The following is a 20,649-nucleotide window of genomic DNA, read 5'->3' on the forward strand; positions in this document are numbered from 1 at the left end:
TTTTACTAAATAGGGAGACCGCCAACTAGGGCTGGATAGCTCGATTGGGAGCCAGGAAAATCCATTGAAAACTCTTTAAGCTGGGGGAAATATTGATCTAAAATATCTGCTTGATTTTAAGAATTACGTTGGTCTTCAATTGAATAGAGAAAATTTAATAGTCTGCCAATATTTAGAAATGGAAATTTGGGTTGGGTGGGTGGATTTCGAGAAAAGATTGAAATTTGAAAACAGTAATCATTCTAAGTGACACACTAATCAAATAATTCACAACATACTAGAACATTCTTTTACATGACTTTATTATTATTATTACACTTTTGTTTACACACTTTTTTCAGACTCATGGTTGAAGTTTAAAAAGAATCAATGACTCATCTCGTTGTTGGCCATTTCTACCACATATTATTTTATTTTAATTGAGGGAGTAATGATGGAGATTCAAAGTCGGGCTACCATTCCTGCGAAGACATCAAAATCAAAATACTTTGATATAATTTCCATATTGTTTGCCCTCTGAGCCAGTAAGACTGTTTTTAAAACGGCATATCAACGATGGGAAATAGCTCGGGAGTCTTTATTTGAAAACAAGTGTAAAAAACATGATTCATTTTCATTTGACAGAATAATATGTGTTTTGTTTATACATTATTTACACTTTTGCTCACTGCACAGCCACAAAGGGGGGGAGGCCTGTCCCCCACCCCAAGTTGCCCCAACTCCCACAACAACAAAATCCAGATAATTTATGTAGTGATTTCAGAACAAGATGGCCGATCCCCCTGAAGTAGCCTGTGCCCACCCCCCCCCCTTCCCAGTTCGCCAAAAATCCTTGCAGCGTCACTGGTCATGCGTTATATATTCTGAAGCAAACGCCTCTACACAACGTAAAATGAATTAAATTAAAAACAAATTAAGTGTTGAACACTTTAACATAACTTTCCGTTCAGTACATGTCCTTAGCAAAAAATAAATATAAGAGCATTTGAAAACATTTAAGAGATCCCATAACTTTTTTTAGGCACAGCTTTGACTGTCCTACTCATTTCAGTTGTCAAAAAAGTACTTGCGTTTAAAATCAGTCGGTGAACTACACTTGATCAACAAAACCATTTGTAGCTTATAAATGCGTTCCGTACCAGAAGTCAATACTTAATATTTAATGCCTCTTACAATAATAATAACGCCAATCTTGCCGATTTTGGTCGTACTTCACCTCTTTTCTGCAGACGTAATCCACTTTACTGAGAAAACTACACTGTCAATTTTAATGAATCCTAAATGGTCTGGGCAGTCTTTATTTATCAACAATTTCACCGATGTTTTATAAACTCTACTGGGGTTGACAGTTTGAATGATTTGTCGCCTTTGAAAAAGGTAATTTTCTTCATGCAGTGAAAACTGAATAATATATTGTACACGACTAGTCAGGTGAGATACATGTAGTAGGAAGGAATTTTGTAAAGTAGCATTATAGTTAGTGAAGTTAAAAACGAGAAGTTCCCTGGATCCAATAAGTGGAAGTTGTAATCTTTTTGTTTCCTCCTTTCGCCAAGGTAGTAGCTAATAAGTTCTTTTCAGAACTGAGAAGTCTCCAGAATTTCAAAAAACCTCTCTGTGGTAGTAGAAACAGTTACTGCCATGAAAAGCTTGCGAGCTTTTTGTTGATCAGATTTTCTATTGAGACGCTTACACTGTCGGTTTTAACGAAGATCGAAGAGCCCTCTAGTGGTGATTATTTGCCCTTTACGATTTCTGACTGAAGACACTTGGCGATAGTGTTGAGCTGGATGTTACTAGCCCCCTCATAGATCGCTCCTGTTGGTCAAAATGTCAGATGTTAGAAGACTCAAAATACACATTTATCTCAATCATAATATCATATAATCAACCACAACTGACTGGGTAAATTTGAATTTGGCCGGGTTGAACAAAGACGAAGTGATTAGAGTGTAATTTAGACCTGCGACCTCATTCATGGCACTTGCGCCCTTGAGCAAGGCTCCTGACCATAATTGCTTTGTAAAGTTGGGAAGGTAATGCAATCTCCTCTACCAGCCAGGCTCCTAGTGGATGATACCCAAGCCTACATCCTTACAGACTGTGATGGGGGTAACGCTGTTTCAGCCCCAGGAGTAGATGGCAGCGTGCGCCTGGTGAAAGCTTAGGGTTAAAGTGTAGCCCTCACTGTGGGGTGGATGTCTGGGGCTTGTGATATCAGGGGATCTCTCATGAAAAAAATAGAGTATGAAGAAAGTCTGTTTTTAAGACTGTCTACTTACCAGCTTTGCAATCTCGATAGTATTTCTCGATAGGGTAGTCCTTGGTGAACCCAACTCCACCAAGGAGCTCAATGCAGCGTGATGTAACCAGAGTAGCCACTTCTGAAGAGAAATACTTAGCCATGGAGGCTTCCTTAACAACCGAAAGGCCAGCATCCTTAAAAAAAAAAAAAAAAAAAGGGCAGATCAAAGGCGTGTGGCTTGGTGACTGAACATATGTAAACTGGTAAAGGTTACATTTAAAGGCAGTGGACACTATTGGTAATTACTCAAAATAATTATTAGCATAAAACTTTCATGGGGAGAGACGGCTCCCTCTGAAGTGCCATAGCTTTTGAGAAAGAAGTAATTTTCCACGAATTTGATTTCGAGACCTCAGATTTAGAACTTGACGTCCCGAAATCAACCATCTAAACGCACACAACTTTGTGTGGCAAGGGTGTATTTTCTTTCATTATTATCTTGCAACTTCGACGATTGATTGAGCTCAAATTTTCACAGGTTTGTTATTTTATGCATATGTTAAGATACACCAAGTGAGAAGACTGGTTTTTGACAATTACCAATAGTGTCCGGTGTCTTTAAACATTGTTTGTTTTATGTATAGCTCGTTATGTTTGACTTCCTTTACCTTCATACGAGCAGCATTATACGTCATCGCTCTAGCCACTTCTACTTGTGTACTGAGATGAGCGATCTGGTGTTGAACAGACTGCAAGGAAATCAACAAAGAAAAGATGTCAATGAACATTGTCAAGGCTAGAAGATTCTTAGCAAAAGAAAACACTGCAAACTTCTGATCTGAGTAATTAACTGCGCTTAACAGCTCTCTAACATTGGCCTCCAAATTCAATTATTTTGTGTTTTATCTCAAAATTCACTATTTTGTTTACTGTTTGTGTGGCTTTGCAAACTCTGTGCTCATTTACTTCACATCACAATGCCAGCAACATAGCAAATAGTTTATCTTATGTCTTGATCAAAGTGACTTTAAAGGGAGTGTACAGGTGTATACCTTTGATAATTACTTCAAAAATTAATGACCATAAGAACTTACTTGGTAAAGAGAACCTGAGAGCTGTTGATATTATAAAACATTGTGGGAAACAACACCTTTGAAGTAATGTAGTTGTAGAGAGGGAGGTAATTTTTCAACAACAAATTTGAATCCGGGAAACTTGAGCCTTTCTAAGTCATCTGAAAGCAACACTCAATTCTATTCTAGGGAGTTTTTCCCCCCATTATTTTCAGGCAGAGTTAAACATTTCACAGTTTTTTTTAAATGTTACTACCTCAAATATACCAAATGAGGATACTGGTCTATGACAATTACCCAAAAGTATACTCTGCCTTTAAAAAAATCTCTCAACCTCACCTGAAAATCCCAGAGGGTCTTCTTGAACTGTCTACGTTCCATTAGATATGGAATTGTATTGTCTAATGCTCCTTGAGCAATACCAACCATCTGTTTTGAGGAAAACAAAACATCAGTTTTTGTTATCATTCAGGCAGGGAGTACATCAATGAAGTTTTGGGTTGTGCTATTGCCGCTCATCTATCTTTAATAAATAAGAGTACAGAGTTGGTTGGGAACTTTGTTGATGAAGGGCTGGCCTCAACATTATAACCTCTTTCTCATCGTAGGTCTGTAGCAAGCCTCTGTCTTTTCTAATAATAATAATAACAAATTTGTATATAGCGCATTTCACAATAACCGTATCAATGTGCTTTACATAAGTGCCCTGGTCATAGGGCCAATAACATCCCTTTTAAATGTTTCTCAGCTCCCTGAGGAGTATACAGCCCTGAGCTGCCTGTAAGGCGCTTGTGGCTTTTCATACACAATAAAAACCTCTACCCTCGCAGGTACCCATCTATACCCCTGGGTGAAGAGAAGCAATTATAGTAAAGTATCTTGCTGAAGGACACAAGTGTCACGACATGGATTCAAACCCACCAGAACTTGAATTCGATGCTCTTAACCACTCGGCCATGACACTCTATAAATACAGATATTTTCATGGTAAATGTGCCACCAGTATGTCCGACCTAGTTCCTCCTATCAGGGTGTTTGAGCGTGAAACCAGACTTTCTGCTTCTTCTCACCCATCTTGCTTTGCTGAGATATTGAACAATGAGCCATTCCAACAGCTTTGTTCCACGTACTGCATCTTTTTGGAACTCCTTGCATGGTGCATGTTTCCCTCCGTCCTACAATCTAGACTGTTTTAAGAGGAATATCAATTCCTACCTTCAGCTCCCCCAAGTTATTTTCATCTTTAGTAAATGTGTTCTTCTTCTAGCCCCCTTTGGGAAGAACTTACATACATTTCTTTTCAGAAAGGTGGGTATGGCGTCTGTGTGAAGCAGACCGAATGGTACCACCATTGGTAGATCTAGCAATGTTTGGAGTCAGTTTACCTGGGAGGCGATTCCAATGCGTCCTTCATTCAGCATACCGATGGCGTATTTGTACCCGTGTCCCACTTGGCCAACAATCTGACTATCATGTACCTATCGACAAGAAAAGGAAAGAAGCCTTTTTAGCCTTTGAGACCCTGCTCGGGTCTCAAGGTGTGACCACTTACTACTCTTTTACGTTTCTTACTTGACTTACTTAGATGCTTAGGACTGGGTGTCCCTTGGCCTCCTTGGAAAACCGTCCCCATTCAGGTCTATTTATAGCTAAATGCTCTGCCTCATAAAGTGGAATGTTGGCATCATCCTGCATTTGCGCCTTCCAGCGCAATGGTGGGCGTCCTCGTTGGCGTGGAGTGTTGAAGTCACTGTTGTAGACCAGGTTGGGAAGCCTGTAGGAGGGCATTCTGATAACATGGCCGAACCAGTTCAGGGGGCGTCTGGTCACTACATCTGTTATTGTTGTGTTCATGTTAAGTTGCCTGCGTATCTCTTGATTTCTCATTTTGTCTCTTAATGAGACACCTAGTATCAAGCGGAGGCATCTCATCTCAAAGACTTCCAGTTTTTGTTTGGTGGCCTTTTTGAGAGTCCAGGATTCAGAACCAAATTGCGTTTCTACCATTGGTAATTTTTGGTGATAAAAAGATTGCATGTGACAGCACACGCTTGAAAAACGCCCTCACTGGGGTCAAAAAGCCCTCTCACTGAGGTCAAAGGAGGCAAACCATTGGACGACTGTTCTTTGTGTGTAAAGACAAGCACGTGACCTCAGTGTTCCTGTAGCATTTAATGTTATGCCTGGGGTCTTTAAGTAATGCTATTTTCTCGAAGGAAAAGAAAGAACAGAGTAAACTTGTAAGAAAGAATAAAGACACTATTTTTTGTCAAGCCAAAAAGTGCCTGGAACGCTTTACATTGTCTTATATAAAACAGGGAAGAGTTTGGTAAGATTTCAAACAGACTTGTAAAAGTTTTCATACGTTCTCATTTCGAATAATTATTTGTATTACTTACTCTGACATTGTCAAAGTGGACTTCACACGTTGGCGAAGCCCTCAGTCCAAGTTTGTCTTCCTTCTTGCCGATGGTCAGTCCTTCCGTCTCTCTATCCAGGACGAATGTTGTGATGCCTCGATGCCCCTGCGTATCAAAGATTTCCAATTGAGTAAAATTTGAAGTGTCGTGGCTGAGCGGTTAAGAGCATCGAATTCAAACTCTGGTGTTACTGATCAGCAGAGCGTGGGTTCGAATTCCCAGCCATGACACTTGTGTCCTTTAGCAAGACACTTAACCATTGCTTTGTCCTTCGGATGGGACGTAAAGCCGTTGGTCCCATGTGTTGTGTAAACGCATGTAAAAGAACCCTGTACACTTATCGAAAAGAGAAGGGGTTAGCTCCGGTGTTCCTGGCTGTGGCTGCTGTATGCGCCGAAGCACCTTGTAAACCCTTATAAGGTGCTAAATAATTGGGTCTCAAAATTCATCACTGCAATTACCTATCTTTCTGAAAGTTTGTATATACTCAGCGCCTTGAGTACCTTGTTTGGTAGATACGTGCGCTATACAAGACTTCGATATTGTTATTATTATTATTATTATTATTATTATATCAACATGAACTAACACTTAAAACCATTAATACCCAACCCCAAGTTAGCAGGAAGTGAATATCAATCTTGAAGGGGCAACAGCAAATTTCCTCAGGTAAGGGTTACTTCTAAGGGGGGGGGGGGGAAATGTAAGTTTTTATTGCAACCTTACAGAATGCACCACATCAGTTGCTGTGTGTACCATGGGTTATTTCGAGGCCTGAGTTAGTCTGTCTTGAGCCAAAATGGCCAATCAGGTCAGTATTTATAACCGATTTCAGGATAACAGTCCATCTCGCCTTTTCACTATTGGGTGGAGAGAAGCAACAATGATAAAGTGTCTCGCTCAAGGGAACATGTGTCACAATTGACCAGGCCAGGATTGGAACCCTCATTCTCCAAACCAAACCACTAAAGACCTTTATATACTTTACCTTACTGAAGTCAGCATTTGCCATGACGATGAACACCCCTGCAAACGCTGCACTGGTTATCCAGAGTTTGCTGCCGTTGATGACGTAGTGGTTACCATCTCTCTCCGCCTTGGTCTCCAGGGAGAAAGCGTCACTACCGGCGTTGGCTTCCGACAAACAGAAACTTCCAACCTGGATTAAATGCAAAAAAGGTCAATTCAGATGCTACTGGTGGTCAAAGGTCATCAGATGTCAAATTTTCATCAGAGGTTTACAACTCAAAGTGGAGATAAATTTCATGGCTTTGCCTACCATAAGCAAAGAATTAGCACTTTGGAAAGCAAGGAACTGCTTGTGCACGTATGTACTCCAGAACATTAGGCATTTTTCGCTTACACTGCCAGTGCAGAAGCGGGGCGCTTGCCCGGTAAGTGAAGAATGGTGATCATATGCACAAACATCGGCAGTTAGCAGAGCAAGAAAAATGTCCGTGGTACTCTTGAAAGTCTGCGATCTGACAAGTAAGACAAAAGCTACACATTCAAGAAGAGATTTTGAGTAGGAGAACATGATACTCACCGTGTCATTCATGAGTTTCGGAAGATATTTCTGTTTCTGTTGCTCCGTTCCATATTTCAGAAGAATTGTAACGACCAATGTGTTGTGGACGTCATTACAGACGGCAATGGATGCGTCAACCTTTGATAACTCTTCAATGATGATGTTAGACACGAAGAACGAGGCTCCGGGTCCACCATAAGCTTCTGGAATTTCACACCCCATGAGCTGAACAACAAGGGTAAGAAAGAGAAATGGTTCAAAGGCAGTGGACACTATTAATATTACTCAAAATAATTTTTAGCATAAAAACTTACTTGGTAACCAGTAATGGAGAGCTGTTGATGGTATAAAACATTGTGAGAAACGGCTCCCTCTGGAAGTAACGTAGTTTGCGAGACCTCAGAATTAGATTTTCAAACAGGCTGAGACCTCAAAACAATTCAAAACCCGGTTAAAAACATATCTGTTTTCTTTGTACAATTGTTGATTTCCTTGTATCTAGCGCATAGGGACATCACAGTGATATGCGCTAGATACAAGAATGGTTTATTATTATTATTTTTATTTATTTTATTTGTTTATACATTTACATTGATTCCAATGTTGCCATAAAGTTATATTTTTGTACATCATTAAAGTTAAAATCCATGACAATGAAATAAAATGGAATCTTACCCCGTTGTCAAACAGAGCCTTGATGATCCCCATATCAGTCTCGCCATTGGTGTCCATTGCTCGTACCAGCGGTTTGATCTGCTCCTTGGCAAACTTTGCTACCATCTCTTTCATCATCAGCTCATCTTCTGACAGAGACGTTGCTGGTAATCTGCTGTTGAGGAGAGGGGCTGCCGCTGCTGTGGGATTCTGGCTGGGTTCAGCCGCTGTTGTCAGTGTGCGTGGGGTGACTTTGGGGATGGTGTTGTGAACCAACGCAGAGGTGATTAACTTGTACGAACTGCATCGTGGTATGCCAACTCTGCTTGGCAGATACTAGACATAAGAAAACCACAGATCATATTTTTTTTTAAAGAACTCTGTAATCTGACAAACACATTTTATTATTATTAATTTTAAGAAAGTATACTGAACAACCAATTCAAGGGTGTTTATTTTTAAGTAAGCGGGTCCTTTTTCATATCACTTAACAGGTCAAGTTTAGTCAAAATATATTTTTTTAAATGGAGTTCCGAGAACTCCACTATGACCTTGTGACAACCCTCTTTCATAAAAGCGTTACACACTAGCTGTTTCGCAAATGAATAAACAATTATTCCGATCTGATTGTGTTGTGTCAATGTCCCCTAAAGCAAATGCCAAGTCCTAACCAATAAGGTTTATCGGAAATAGCAAAATATCAAGAGAGGGCGCTGTTGAACCCATACACAAAGGTATAGGCGTTGCGTGCGCGAGTCGTACAAACTGCATAGTAAATGCCCCATATTCATTCCCATAATGCAGTGCATTTCTGAATCGAGATCAACCTTATGAAGCTATTCAAAAAATCAAAGTTCTGCCTTTGGTAGTTTGAAAAGTTAGATTGTTTTAACTTTTAAAGTTTTAGAAATATTTATAACTATAAGAAATAGTTTATAACAAATAATAGTTTCAGACTAAGAGTAGGATCTTGGACCGTCACCTTTCTGACTTTCCCTCACAACAATGAGCCCACGACTCCCCCTCCCCACCAACCTAACACCCCTCCCATTACCAATGTACACGCAGCATCATAACAACATTTTGGCTTCACAGAACGAACCCAAACAGACGACGTGCACAACTTCTCTCACGTCTCTCTACAGTTACATCGCACCACATTTTGTCCATTAAAACTTATCTTCTCATGAATAACAGATAGAATTGTCAAAACAAACGACATAGTTTGAAAGCTAATGGGGATAGAAAACATGATTTGTTTTTGTACACAAACCTGCAATCTGTTGAATAATCTGGCAGCCATTTTGGATCATATGCTGGTACCCGGCGACACATACATTCGCCCGATAATTTGGCGTGGTAACCAACAACCCCCACATCTGCCTCTTTTACATTGCCATCCCTGAAAGGTTTGTCCCGTTTATTAAACATGCTATTTTCAATCTTCAAATATCTCTTTTTTAAAGAATCATCATTACAAGTTGTTGAAACTGATAAAATGATTGGGTTATTAAACAACATAAGATCTTCATATTTTTAAAATAATACCTAGGTTATCATAGTTTTTTAAAAGATAAGTTGGGCGATCGATCTCTGGCGGTCATGATGGTGAATCGTGTTGTATCTGTAATTACATGTCGAGTTGGCTCAGTCATTGAAGTGCCACTCTTTTGCCAGTAAAATAAACTCCATATTAATTTGTAAATTGTGAATCATAATCTGCTGTATTCTGCTGTATATAACCATTGATGCCCTATAATTGACACCATTTTTTATCTCGGTGAAATGTTGCGTGTCATTCCTTTCATTCAGTTTCAACTTTCGTTCGTATTCGTATTCGTGATTCAGATTTTAGTTTTTACTAATTATCTTTTACTTTTAAACTTTAATTTGGAAATATTTCCACATGTGACCTTATTTGTTATTCAAAATGAGATATTGCTTGTGGATGGTAACGCTACAAAACAAAGAATGAAAAAAAGGTGCCTGGACACTGAAAATCTTCCTTAAAATTGCATTGTTATTATTTTAATTTTAAAAACTTGCAAAACGTGTCACTGCATTGCGGCACTTGTCTGTCTCATATGGTCTCATCAAACCTTTGTTAAAAGCCAATTGGACACTTTTGGCAAACAGTATTGTCCACAATCACAAATTGCATATAAAGTATAAACAAACCTGTGACAATTTAGGCTCAATTGGTCAGCGGAGTCAGGAGAAAATAACGGTAAAACCCACCCTTGTTTTCGCACGTTTCGGCGTATCATGACGTGTGTTTAAAATAAATCTGTAATTCTCAATATCAAGAATTGATGTTATTTTAATGTTTTCTCAAAAAGTAAAGCATTTTATGGAATAATATTTCAAGAGAAGTCTTTCACCGTTACATTCTGTAAACCCTGTAAGTTATTTGTAAATCTGTGAACTTTTACTTTTTTTTCTGTACCGAAAGTGTCCAACGGCTTTAAACTTCAAAATAAATTTTACAATCTGGCCCTGAATTTACGCAGCACGGAGGCCATCATCAAGCTTTGCCTTTGTAAACTGTATGTAGACATGGCCATTTTTAGAGCCCCTTCTTCAGAAGAATTCCATGAACTTTGAGAGTTTTTTTGTATGGAATTGCTTTCTGTAACTTGTTCAGAAAGATGAAATGCCATTAATACTATCGATCTTAATTTACAAATACAATGTGAAACTCTTTTTGTTGAATTATCATAACAACACTGTAAATAGTTTGTGTATGTATTTTTTCCCCGGTAGGCATCATGAAGCGCAACCCGTTTGTGTCATCTTCAAGGCGGAAGAGCCGCAAGCGCCATTTCAATGCGCCCTCTCACATCCGTCGCAAGCTGATGAGCTCCCCACTGTCCAAGGATCTTCGAACCAAACACAGTGTCCGCAGCATGCCCATCCGCAAAGATGACGAGGTCCAGGTAGGTAACTAGGGTAACCCAAGATAATTTTCAAAATTTTAAAAACACCAGTTTCAGACAGGCGCACTAGAGTCGCGCCGAACCAACTTCATGAAAAGTTTGACGTCTGAAACAGTTAGGAGCGACTGGACGCGCTAGAAGTCGAAAGAAGTCGCTCCTAATCTATTTGATTTGGTGTGACTCTGGCTCGCCTGTCTGAAAGGGGTGTAAAATGTTGAGATGGTTGCTGACATCTTTCAAATAAAGTGTTGTCTTTCAGAGATGTCCTTTGTGGGATTATCAGGATATCGACTTCCCAAGATAATTTATTGTGATCTCAATATTTGTGGATGTTTTCATCCCAGTACATTCTAGTTATGGATGCCATCATCCGGAGATAAACCATCTTAATGATATCATCTTACATTTATGTTGTCATCATAACTATTTATGATTCCTAAAGTAAATTATCTCAGGATCTCAACATGTTGTATGACACATTTGTTCCAACCATCTGATGGATTTAGTAGGCTGCGTCGGGTTAACGTTACTGTGGATGCTTTTGCTCAACTCTTTGCCCCTAATCAAGGACTGCTTTTGATTGCACACTACATACGGCCTAACAGCCGTCCATTGTGCCCCATGTGTTTTCAGAATTTTTCTACAAGAAATCCCACTATGCCCCATTATGGATCTGTTTACACCTTTACAAAGCAAAGACAAAGGTGCATGCAGTATTTTTTTAGTGACGAGTGAAGCCGTGTTCTGCTGACGGAGTGCTGTCGAGGCCACTGTAGAGGATGTTGCCCTGTACAGCATGTGTTAACCTTGTATTATTGTGGACAGGCAGATCTGTACCAAATGCAAAATATTGTGTGTGCGCTAAGTCAATAGCGTTCAGCACTTGACTCTTTGCCAAAGAAATTTGGCAGGAATTCACCTTTTTGATGTCGCCTTTGGTATTAAATACAAATTTAAAACATTGAGAAGTTTTGAGTACATAGATGGCATACAGAACATTTAGAAGTGTAAACTGATCATCAATGGGCGTAGTGAGATTTGCTTGTGAAAACTTCTGAAAACATGGAAGAGAAATTGAAGGCTCCATTAGGATGTATGTAATCATATAGTGGTATACAGATGGAAGGAGTCTATGATTATGGCTTCCTAAGTCCCTGCTTCGGCCCCTTACATAATTACCCCCAAAGACTTTTTGGTTTTCATAATAAAGCATTATTTTCTAAAGGAAAGATGCCTTGTTCCTACAGGGACCAAATTACAATCTGGACTACCAGGAGCATTGTTTTGGATTTGAAATTTACACTTCATGAATGTCCATGATCTTGACGATTGAACACAAAATTAAGGGAAACTCCTGCTGAGGATTGACACTGGCATCAACTTTATAATCGGTGAGCTTGCAGATTGAAACCAATCAATTCTTTATATGATATGTATTTTTTTTTTTTTACTCAAGGTGTCCCGAGGTCATTACAAGGGTCAGCAGGTCGGCAAGGTCGTCCAGGTTTACAGGAAGAAGTTTGTCATCTACATTGAGAGAATCCAGCGTGAGAAAGCCAATGGAGCTCAGGTCTTTGTTGGAATTCACCCAAGCAAGGTAAAGTGGATTGAGAAAATGTACCGGTGTTGTCAGATTGTGAGTTTATGTCCTTATTGTGAAGTTTCCGTCCTTGTTGTGAAACTTGTGTAAAACAGCTATAATTAAGCCTGGGTGACAAGTGCAATTAACTACTCGACTAGTCGTGCCTCAAATAGAAAGTGGCGACTAATTTTTATTTCCCAAGATCCGTTCCGGCATATTGTTTGCCGTAGGCGAAATATAGTAAAATTAACACTAAAAGGATTGTGTTTTGTAAGTAAATATATTGCCGTCAATAGTCGTGAACAACACAATTGGTTCACCAAGCTAGGCATTATGACTATTTTTGTAGTAGTCATGGTAGCACGATTAACTATGTAGTAGGCCTGGGCGAATTATTTGAATATCCGGTTAATGGCGTATAGGTTTTCCTATCCGTAACAGCAAATGCCTTTTTTTTCTTAACCGGATATCCGCATAGGGCACGAATAGCTATTTATAAACCGGATAGTTCTGTTATTACAACCGAGTAACCGGATAATCTTTAATATCCAAATATCCGCGGACGTCGGGCGAACAACTGATAGGAATGTTTTGTCTGAATCCTTATGAAACTTCTATTAAGACAGCATAAAACAACATAAATTAAGGATTTAACTATGCTCACCTACGTGAAGAGTTAAAACAATGACATATCTGACGTAATTTGTTCAAAGATTACAAAAGTTTTCCTTAACGTAGAGTCAATCACGATCAAAAGAAAAAGCAAATCGCCATCTTTAAATTAGATCCGGTCATTTTTATGAATGAACCAAGTGACACTGTCTTAAACTAATATCAATCCGCCCTTAAGATCTCATTCACAAGCAAACAGCGCCTTTTTTTTTTTTATTTTTTTTTTTTTTTTATAATAGCGCCCTCTAGCGGCGAAAAAAACCTATTCAAATATCCGGTTTATTTCGGATAGTTGGACAGCGGTATCCGAATAACAAAATTTCACTATTCGCCCAGCACTACTATGTAGGTAAAAAATTGGTTTTTTAGTACCAAAATCTTCAGTAAAGTCTGATAAAAAAACATAATCAAAACCAGATTTTTATATTTGTGGGCAAGGTAGTATCATAAACCACAGAGATGACCTAGGTCCAAGTTAAGAGAGCTGCTAACAGTCAATCTGTGCTTATTGTACGATTTCCTTTTTACCACATGCACAAGAAAAGGCACCTTCTGTTGCATACTGTATACATATGAATAAATTAACCAGTGACAGCAACAATCAGGGATGTGATTTCTCCGGCTTTTGCTGGAATTCCGGCTTTTTCAACTCAAAAAGTCAACCAACGTGAATCGTGTGAATCCATTGAGAAAATGGGGGGGGGGGGGGGGGGTAGATTGTGCTAATTAATTATTCATGTTGAGTTTTGCATGCCGAAATGTATTTAATTGGTTTAGGAATGTAAACTATGTATTTATACATGTAATTGTATTGCCATATTTGAGAACGAGGTGGAAACGGAGTGCTAGGTGCTTTTTTTAGTTAACCCTAACCCTCACCCCCCCACCCCCCTCCCCCCTCCAGTCATAGATGTGCTTTGTACTTATCAGCATTTGTCTTTTGTTTATTTCCTCTTTCCAGGTGGTGATCGTCAAGCTGAAGATGGACAAAGATCGCAAACGTCTTCTAGAACGCAAGGCTGCATCTCGCAACCAGAGAGACAAGGGAAAGGGCAAACACACAGAGGAATCAGTTGCCATGGCTACAGATCAATAGACTGACCAATCCAAGGATTTCTAGATAGGCAAAGTTATCGGCCTCCTGTAAATTACTGCTCTGTGTTTAAATGTTAACTAATAAGACCGTCAAGATTACGAGATAAGTCAAACTTTTGTGTTGTGTCGTTTTATTTTAGTCCTGTGTGAAAAAGCTTAAAGGTACTGGACACTATTGGTAGTTACTCAAAATGTTGTAACAAAAAAATTACTTGGTAACGAGCGATGGAGAGCTATTGATAGTATAAAACAGTGTGAGAAACAGCTCCCTCTGAAGTAACGTATGTTTTGGAGAAAGAAGTAATTTTTCCATGAATTTGATTTCAAAACCTCAGAATTAGATTCTGAGGTCTCAAAATCAAGCATCTGAAAGCACACAACTTCCTGTGACAACTGTTTTTCTTCCAATAGACCTTATGCATTGACGTCATCCAGTCGCCATCTTTGAGGTCAAACGGTGACGAAACAATCGAAACGCACATAGATTGGCCAATGAACAACCTCCTTTTGACCTCGAGGCGGGGGCACCGTACTGACATGACGTCATGTGCATAAGGTCTATATTATCTCCCAACTTTGATGACCAATTGAAATTCAAATTTTCACAGGTTAGTTATTGTATGCATACATGTTGAGTTACACCAAGTGATATGATAAGACTGGTCTTTGAAAATTACCAAAGGTTTCCAGTGCCTTTAAAGCTTAACTTTTGTAGTTTTGAAACATCAAAGGAATTAACAGATTGGAATTAAACTACGTGATAACACTTCAAAAGGAATGAGCAGCAAGGATTACCCCGTGTAATTTTGGCTCAAATTACATGAAACGTTTCGTTTCATTTGAGCCAAAATTACAAAACCTTGTTGCTATTGAAAGGCTCACCCCATGTAATTTTAGCTAAAACAACATAATATACGAGCAGCAAGGTTTTACCTTGTACAATGTAATAGCTTAAATTACATTCATAAATACCTCAGCCAATTACTTCATTCCTAATGTTCGAGAGCAACGGCTGAAACAGTTGTGCCACATCACCCGATACGCGCACAGCATTCCCTTATAAGGAGTTGTTTACCCGAGGCCAGCTGGGGGGCTTTATACCATTTCATAGCTGGAGGGGTGTTGTGATGAAAGAAATCATTGAACAATTAAAAATTTTGCAGTTATTTTACTTTTTGACCGAAAAGGTATTTATGAATACACAAGACTATAGCCTTGTACACATTTCTAGCCCAAATTTGCTCAATACACAAGGAGAAATTTGCTAAATACACAAGGCTTAAACATTTTAGCAAAGTTTGCGAAGAACACAAGGCATCGGACACATTTCTAGCCAAAATTTGTTAAGACTATAGCCTTGTACACATTTCCAGCCTTGTTAAAATTTTAGGCAAAATTTGCTCAGTACGCAAGGTATTGTACACATTTTTAGGCCAAATTTGTTAAGTACACAAGACTATAGCCTTGTACACATTTCTGGCCCAAATTTGCTTAATACACAAGACTATAGCCTTGTACACATTTCCAGCCCAAATTTGCTCAGTATACAAGGAGAAATTTGCTAAGTACACAAGGCTAAACATTTTAGGCAAAGTTTGCTAAGAACACAAGGCTATAGCCTTGTAAACATTTTATGAAAAATTTGCTAAGTACGCAAGGCATTGTACACGCTTTTAGGCCAAATTTGTTAAGTACATAAGACTATAGCCTTGTACACGTTTCCAGCCTTGTTAAAATTTTAGGCAAAATTTGCTTAGTACGCAAGGCATTGTACACATTTTTAGGCCAAATTTGTTAAGTACACAAGACTATAGCCTTGTACACATTTCTAGCCCAAATTTGCTCAATACACAAGACTATAGCCTTGTACACATTTCCAGCCCAAATTTGCTCAGTATACAAGGAGAAATTTGCTAAGTACACAAGGCTAAACATTTTAGGCAAAGTTTTCTAAGAACACAAGGCTATAGCCTTATCAACATTTCATGCAAAATTTGCTAAGTACGCAAGGTATTTTACATTTTTTTAGGCCAAATTTGCTCAGTACAAAAGGCTATAGCCTTGTACACATTTCTAGCCCAAATTTGCTCAATATAGAAGAAGAAATTTGCTAAGTACACAAGGCTAAACATTTTATGCAAAATTTGCGAAGTGCGCAAGGCATCGGACACATTTTCAGGCCAAATTTGTTAAGTACATAAGACTATAGCCTTGTTCCCATTTCCAGCCTTGTTAAAATTTTAGGCAAAATTTGCTTAGTACGCAAGGCATTGTACACATTTTTAGGCCAAATTTGTTAAGTACACAAGACTATAGCCTTGTACACATTTCCAGCCCAAATTTGCTCAATACACAAGGAGAAATTTGCTAAGTACACAAGGCTAAACATTTTGGGCAAAGTTTGCTAAGAACACAAGGCTATAGCCTTGTAAACATTTTATGAAAAATTTGCTAAGTACGCAAGGCATTGTACACTTTTTTAGGCCAAATTTGTTAAGTACATAAGACTATAGCCTTGTACACATTTCCAGCCTTGTTAAAATTTTAGGCAAAATTTGCTAAGTACGCAAGGCATTGTACACATTTTTAGGCCAAATTTGTTAAGTACACATTTCTAGCCCAAATTTGCTCAATACGCAAGACTATAGCCTTGTACACATTTCCAGCCCAAATTTGCTCAGTGTACAAGGAGAAATTTGCTAAGTACACAAGGCTAAACATTTTAGGCAAGTTTGCTAAGAACACAAGGCTATATATATAGCCTTTTCAACATTTTATGCAAAATTTGCTAAGTACGCAAGGCATTGTACACGCTTTTAGGCCAAATTTGCTCAGTACAAAAGGCCTTGTACACATTTCTAGCCCAAATTTGCTCAATATAGAAGAAGAAATTTGCTAAGTACACAAGGCTAAACATTTTATGCAAAATTTGCGAAGTGCGCAAGGCATCGTACACATTTTTAAGGCAAAATTTGTTAAGTACACAAGACTATAAATAAGCCTTGTACACATTTGTAGCCCAAATTTGCTCAGTATACAAGGAGAAATTTTCTAAGTACACAAGGCTTAAACATTTTAGCAAAGTTTGCGAAGTGCGCAAGGCATCGTACACATTTTTAAGGCAAAATTTGTTAAGTACACAAGACTATAGCCTCGTACACATTTCTAGCCAAAATTTGCTAAATTTACAAGGAGAAATTTGCTAAGTACACAAGGCTAAACATTTGATGCAAAATTTGCTGAGTGCGCAAGGCATTGTACACATTTCCAGCCCAAATTTGCTCAGTATACAAGGAGAAATTTGCTAAGTACACAAGGCTTAAACATTTTAGCAAAGTTTACGAAGAACACAAGGCTATAGCCTTATAAACATTTTATGCAAAATTTGCGAAGTGCGCAAGGCATCGGACACATTTCTAGCCAAAATTTGTTAAGTAAACATTTTCAGGCCAAGTTTGTTAAGTACATAAGACATTTTCAGGCCAAGTTTGTTAAGTACATAAGACTATAGCCTTGTACACATTTCCAGCCTTGTTAAAATTTTAGGCAAAATTTGCTTAGTACGCAAGGCATTGTACACATTTTTAGGCCAAATTTGTTAAGTACACAAGACTATAGCCTTGTACACATTTCTAGCCAACCCAAGTTGACCAGTAACTTCGAATTGAAGCAACCTGATTTGGGAATAAAGTTTTGTTAACACAATAGGCTATATGAATATGAAAATGGGATTAGTAATAGTAGGCCTATAAAATAAATAATGCATAAGCCTACATAAAATATAACCGATCGATTTGCTTAGCAGCGACGAGCGCTCAAGTACACTGACTAGGGGCCCAAAGGTAAACACCACTACAATAATGGTTATCAACCAAACTAGACAGGCAGTTTAGAATTGAGGAAGCCTGATTATGTGACAATGGGATTAGGGCAGTTCCACGGGGTCGGACGTACATTTCGGACACTTTAACAGAGTGTATTATTACAGTGGTATAAATAAAAGGAATTTTTATTCTGGATAGAGGTATAAGGCAGTCACTTAAGTTATTTTATCAAAAAATTATTCATCCATGTCTTTGGATATGGACGCCATTCGCCCAAAACACCATGGTGTCGGACGTACTCAGAGAAAGGCCTTTTTATGAAAACCAATATTTGTAGTTCAAACTCTGTGATGTGTTTGAACTTTAATGCAATTTTTTCTTATTTATGGATTCATCAGACCTCTGTCATTACACTTTACCATAAAACATTTGGTTTTTAAATTTGAATTTTAAGGAACGGCATTTAATATATTGGTGTCGGACGTACATTTCACAGTGTCGGACGTACTTGTCCGAAATTGCATTCAAAAATAGGTAACAATCAGTTCAACTTTTCGCTTTTGTTATAAAATAATGATTTAATCTACCAATTTGTTGTTGTAATATCAGATTAAATCATTATTTGTTGAAAAAAGTGGTTTAATTGTCAAATTATACCACGTTTTGAGATCAATAGAAACAATGTGCATGTGTAATGCAACTTGTACATGATGTACATCCGTATCCTTATGCATTGCTGTGCCATCCAAAACTGGCAAAACACCTAAGTTTCAAAATGTTGCCTAACAATGAAAGATATGAGTCTGCAAAATAACATTTGGTCCAAATATATTGTAGATTGGACTTGTGTTTTAAAAAAATTAAAGTTTAAAGTTCTTGGTGGGTAACTGTTGCCAAGGTCAAAGGTCACCAAGAATTTTGGTGTTAAATGTTTTGATATTTTCTCTCAAGAACCAACTTTAGAGCATTGTCAACAGTTTACTAAATGAATGAGAGCTCTATCTTTGCTTGGGGGTTACCACATGTACCTGAATTTAACAAATATACTGCAAAAACCAATCTTTTCTTATATTAATTATAAGTACTAGTGGGTTTTGGAAATGGAAATTAAAATTATTGTGTTTTTAGCAGCCAGTAGAAAAAAAGGGGAATGAAATACACTTGTTTTGAGGCAAGATTTGAGTGATTTGGGTGAGAGTTACCCTAGGTACCAATTTATAGCTTTGTATGATATTTTAAAGGCATTCAAAAAGGCTTTCACGTAATTATTTTGGAGGTGTCGGACGTACTGGTGTCGGACGTACGAACAAAATGCACGTCCGACACCAGGATTTTGTACGATTAAGAAGATTTTTTTAAAGAAATAATTCCATGGTTAGATAGAGGGCATCAATTGTGCTTTGTAGTGTAAATTTGAAAATATTCTGCCCACAGTTGAAATAGGGAGATTAAAATGTTCACTATTTTGGTGTCAGACGTACATCGGAAAAGTAAGTTTCCTAAAATATTGAATATCATAAAATTTTGAAAGAAATTTTTAATTTTTTTTCCATCATTGTGTTGCTACCATAGCAAACTTCAAACAGGTGCAAAACCAAAACAAACACTATTTAACAACAGTAAAAATTTTGATTAATTTGGCAAAACATTATTTTTGAGCCAACTTCACTATTTTTAAAGTATTTTTTCAGTCGAAAATAGCACTTGAGCCGCTGAATATTTTCAGTAACAAATTATATTTTATTAAAATTCATACAATTAGCTACAAAATGATGCCTCATTTGCCACATTAGTGCCATTTTGAAATTTTGGCACTGAGGTTTACATTTCTATGGAACTGCCCATTAGTAACAATATAAAAAGATATAATGCATAAGCAGAAGAATTGGACAGCCATTTTGCGCGTTTACCGTTGATTTGCATTGTGACGTCATATTATTTTGTGCGGTAAGCACCAGAAGGTTAGCATGCCTCTTCATGTGCTTACGGTTAGCAGCGCTATGAAATGAAAATCACGCAGTAAGCACAAAATCAGCCGCTAAGCCGTGCTATGAAATTGGGCCCTGATCCAATGCAATGTGTCTCTTTAATAGCCAACTTTCAAATGCGGGCTAAGATGACCCTTTGACTTGTCCCAGAAACTGCCACAGAGGGTATGTTATTGTCAGCTTGTCATTGTGAACTTGTCAGGTACTTTGATGTTATTTCTATCTAAAGACAACAGTATGTCAAGGGAAAGAAACAGTAGTCTACATACTCTGTCAACATTGTGTTTTAGAAATGGTTATTTTAAAAATTTTGTAACTAAAATGTTGAAGTCGAAGAACTTTTTCCAGTTTCATTGAAACTGTTGAACTTTACTTTTCATTTGGGTGTATTAGCCGGCTGGAATAAAAGTCGCAGAGTTTGTTGAAAGCTTTAATGGTCCAAAACAACAGTATTACAGTTTTTTATTTCTTTTATTGTCTCCAGAATTGAATTGATGCTGTGCAATTGAACAACATTTATTTAAAGGCAGTGAACACTATTGGTAATTACTCAAAATAATTATTAGCATAAAACCGTTCTTGGTGACGAGTAATGGGGAGAGGTTGATGGTATAAAACATTGTGAGAAACGG

The 20,649-nt window shown here is 38.0% G+C and overlaps 2 protein-coding genes across 2 annotated transcripts; one reads left to right on the forward strand and one right to left on the reverse strand.

Annotated features, from left to right (window-relative positions):
- Positions 1-339: 339 nt before the first annotated feature.
- Positions 340-9,223, reverse strand: LOC117294984 (short/branched chain specific acyl-CoA dehydrogenase, mitochondrial-like). The gene is made up of 10 exons (XM_033777543.1): positions 9,194-9,223; positions 7,942-8,256; positions 7,285-7,491; positions 6,727-6,897; positions 5,718-5,843; positions 4,704-4,796; positions 3,658-3,747; positions 2,914-2,994; positions 2,283-2,439; positions 340-1,818 (listed from the first exon to the last, which is right to left on the reverse strand). Exons 1-10 carry the CDS (start codon positions 9,221-9,223, stop codon positions 1,736-1,738), a joined length of 1,353 nt encoding a protein of 450 aa, XP_033633434.1. The 3' UTR covers positions 340-1,735.
- A 1,431-nt stretch (positions 9,224-10,654) lies between these two features.
- LOC117294261 (60S ribosomal protein L26-like) lies at positions 10,655-14,318 on the forward strand. The gene is made up of 3 exons (XM_033776620.1): positions 10,655-10,856; positions 12,313-12,453; positions 14,072-14,318. Exons 1-3 carry the CDS (start codon positions 10,689-10,691, stop codon positions 14,204-14,206), a joined length of 444 nt encoding a protein of 147 aa, XP_033632511.1. The 5' UTR covers positions 10,655-10,688; the 3' UTR covers positions 14,207-14,318.
- The last annotated feature ends 6,331 nt before the right edge of the window (positions 14,319-20,649 follow it).

The sequence above is a fragment of the Asterias rubens genome, chromosome 9 (genome assembly GCF_902459465.1).
Source record: "Asterias rubens chromosome 9, eAstRub1.3, whole genome shotgun sequence".
NCBI classification, from domain to species: Eukaryota; Metazoa; Echinodermata; class Asteroidea; order Forcipulatida; family Asteriidae; genus Asterias; species Asterias rubens.

What these genes read in the sequence shown, in the direction of transcription:
- LOC117294984 (XM_033777543.1), bottom strand. Translation starts at nt 9,223, where the DNA reads ATGGCTGCCAGATTATTCAACAGATTGCAG. An exon ending in CGAAACTCATGAATGACACG is followed by an intron (nt 6,898 to 7,284) that starts GTGAGTATCATG and finishes CATTTAATCCAG; the next exon opens with GTTGGAAGTTTCTGTTTGTC. An exon ending in GCATTGGAATCGCCTCCCAG is followed by an intron (nt 3,748 to 4,703) that starts GTAAACTGACTC and finishes TCCTCAAAACAG; the next exon opens with ATGGTTGGTATTGCTCAAGG.
- LOC117294261 (XM_033776620.1), top strand. Translation starts at nt 10,689, where the DNA reads ATGAAGCGCAACCCGTTTGTGTCATCTTCAAGGCGGAAGAGCCGCAAG. An exon ending in GCAAAGATGACGAGGTCCAG is followed by an intron (nt 10,857 to 12,312) that starts GTAGGTAACTAG and finishes TTTTTACTCAAG; the next exon opens with GTGTCCCGAGGTCATTACAA. An exon ending in TTGGAATTCACCCAAGCAAG is followed by an intron (nt 12,454 to 14,071) that starts GTAAAGTGGATT and finishes TCCTCTTTCCAG; the next exon opens with GTGGTGATCGTCAAGCTGAA.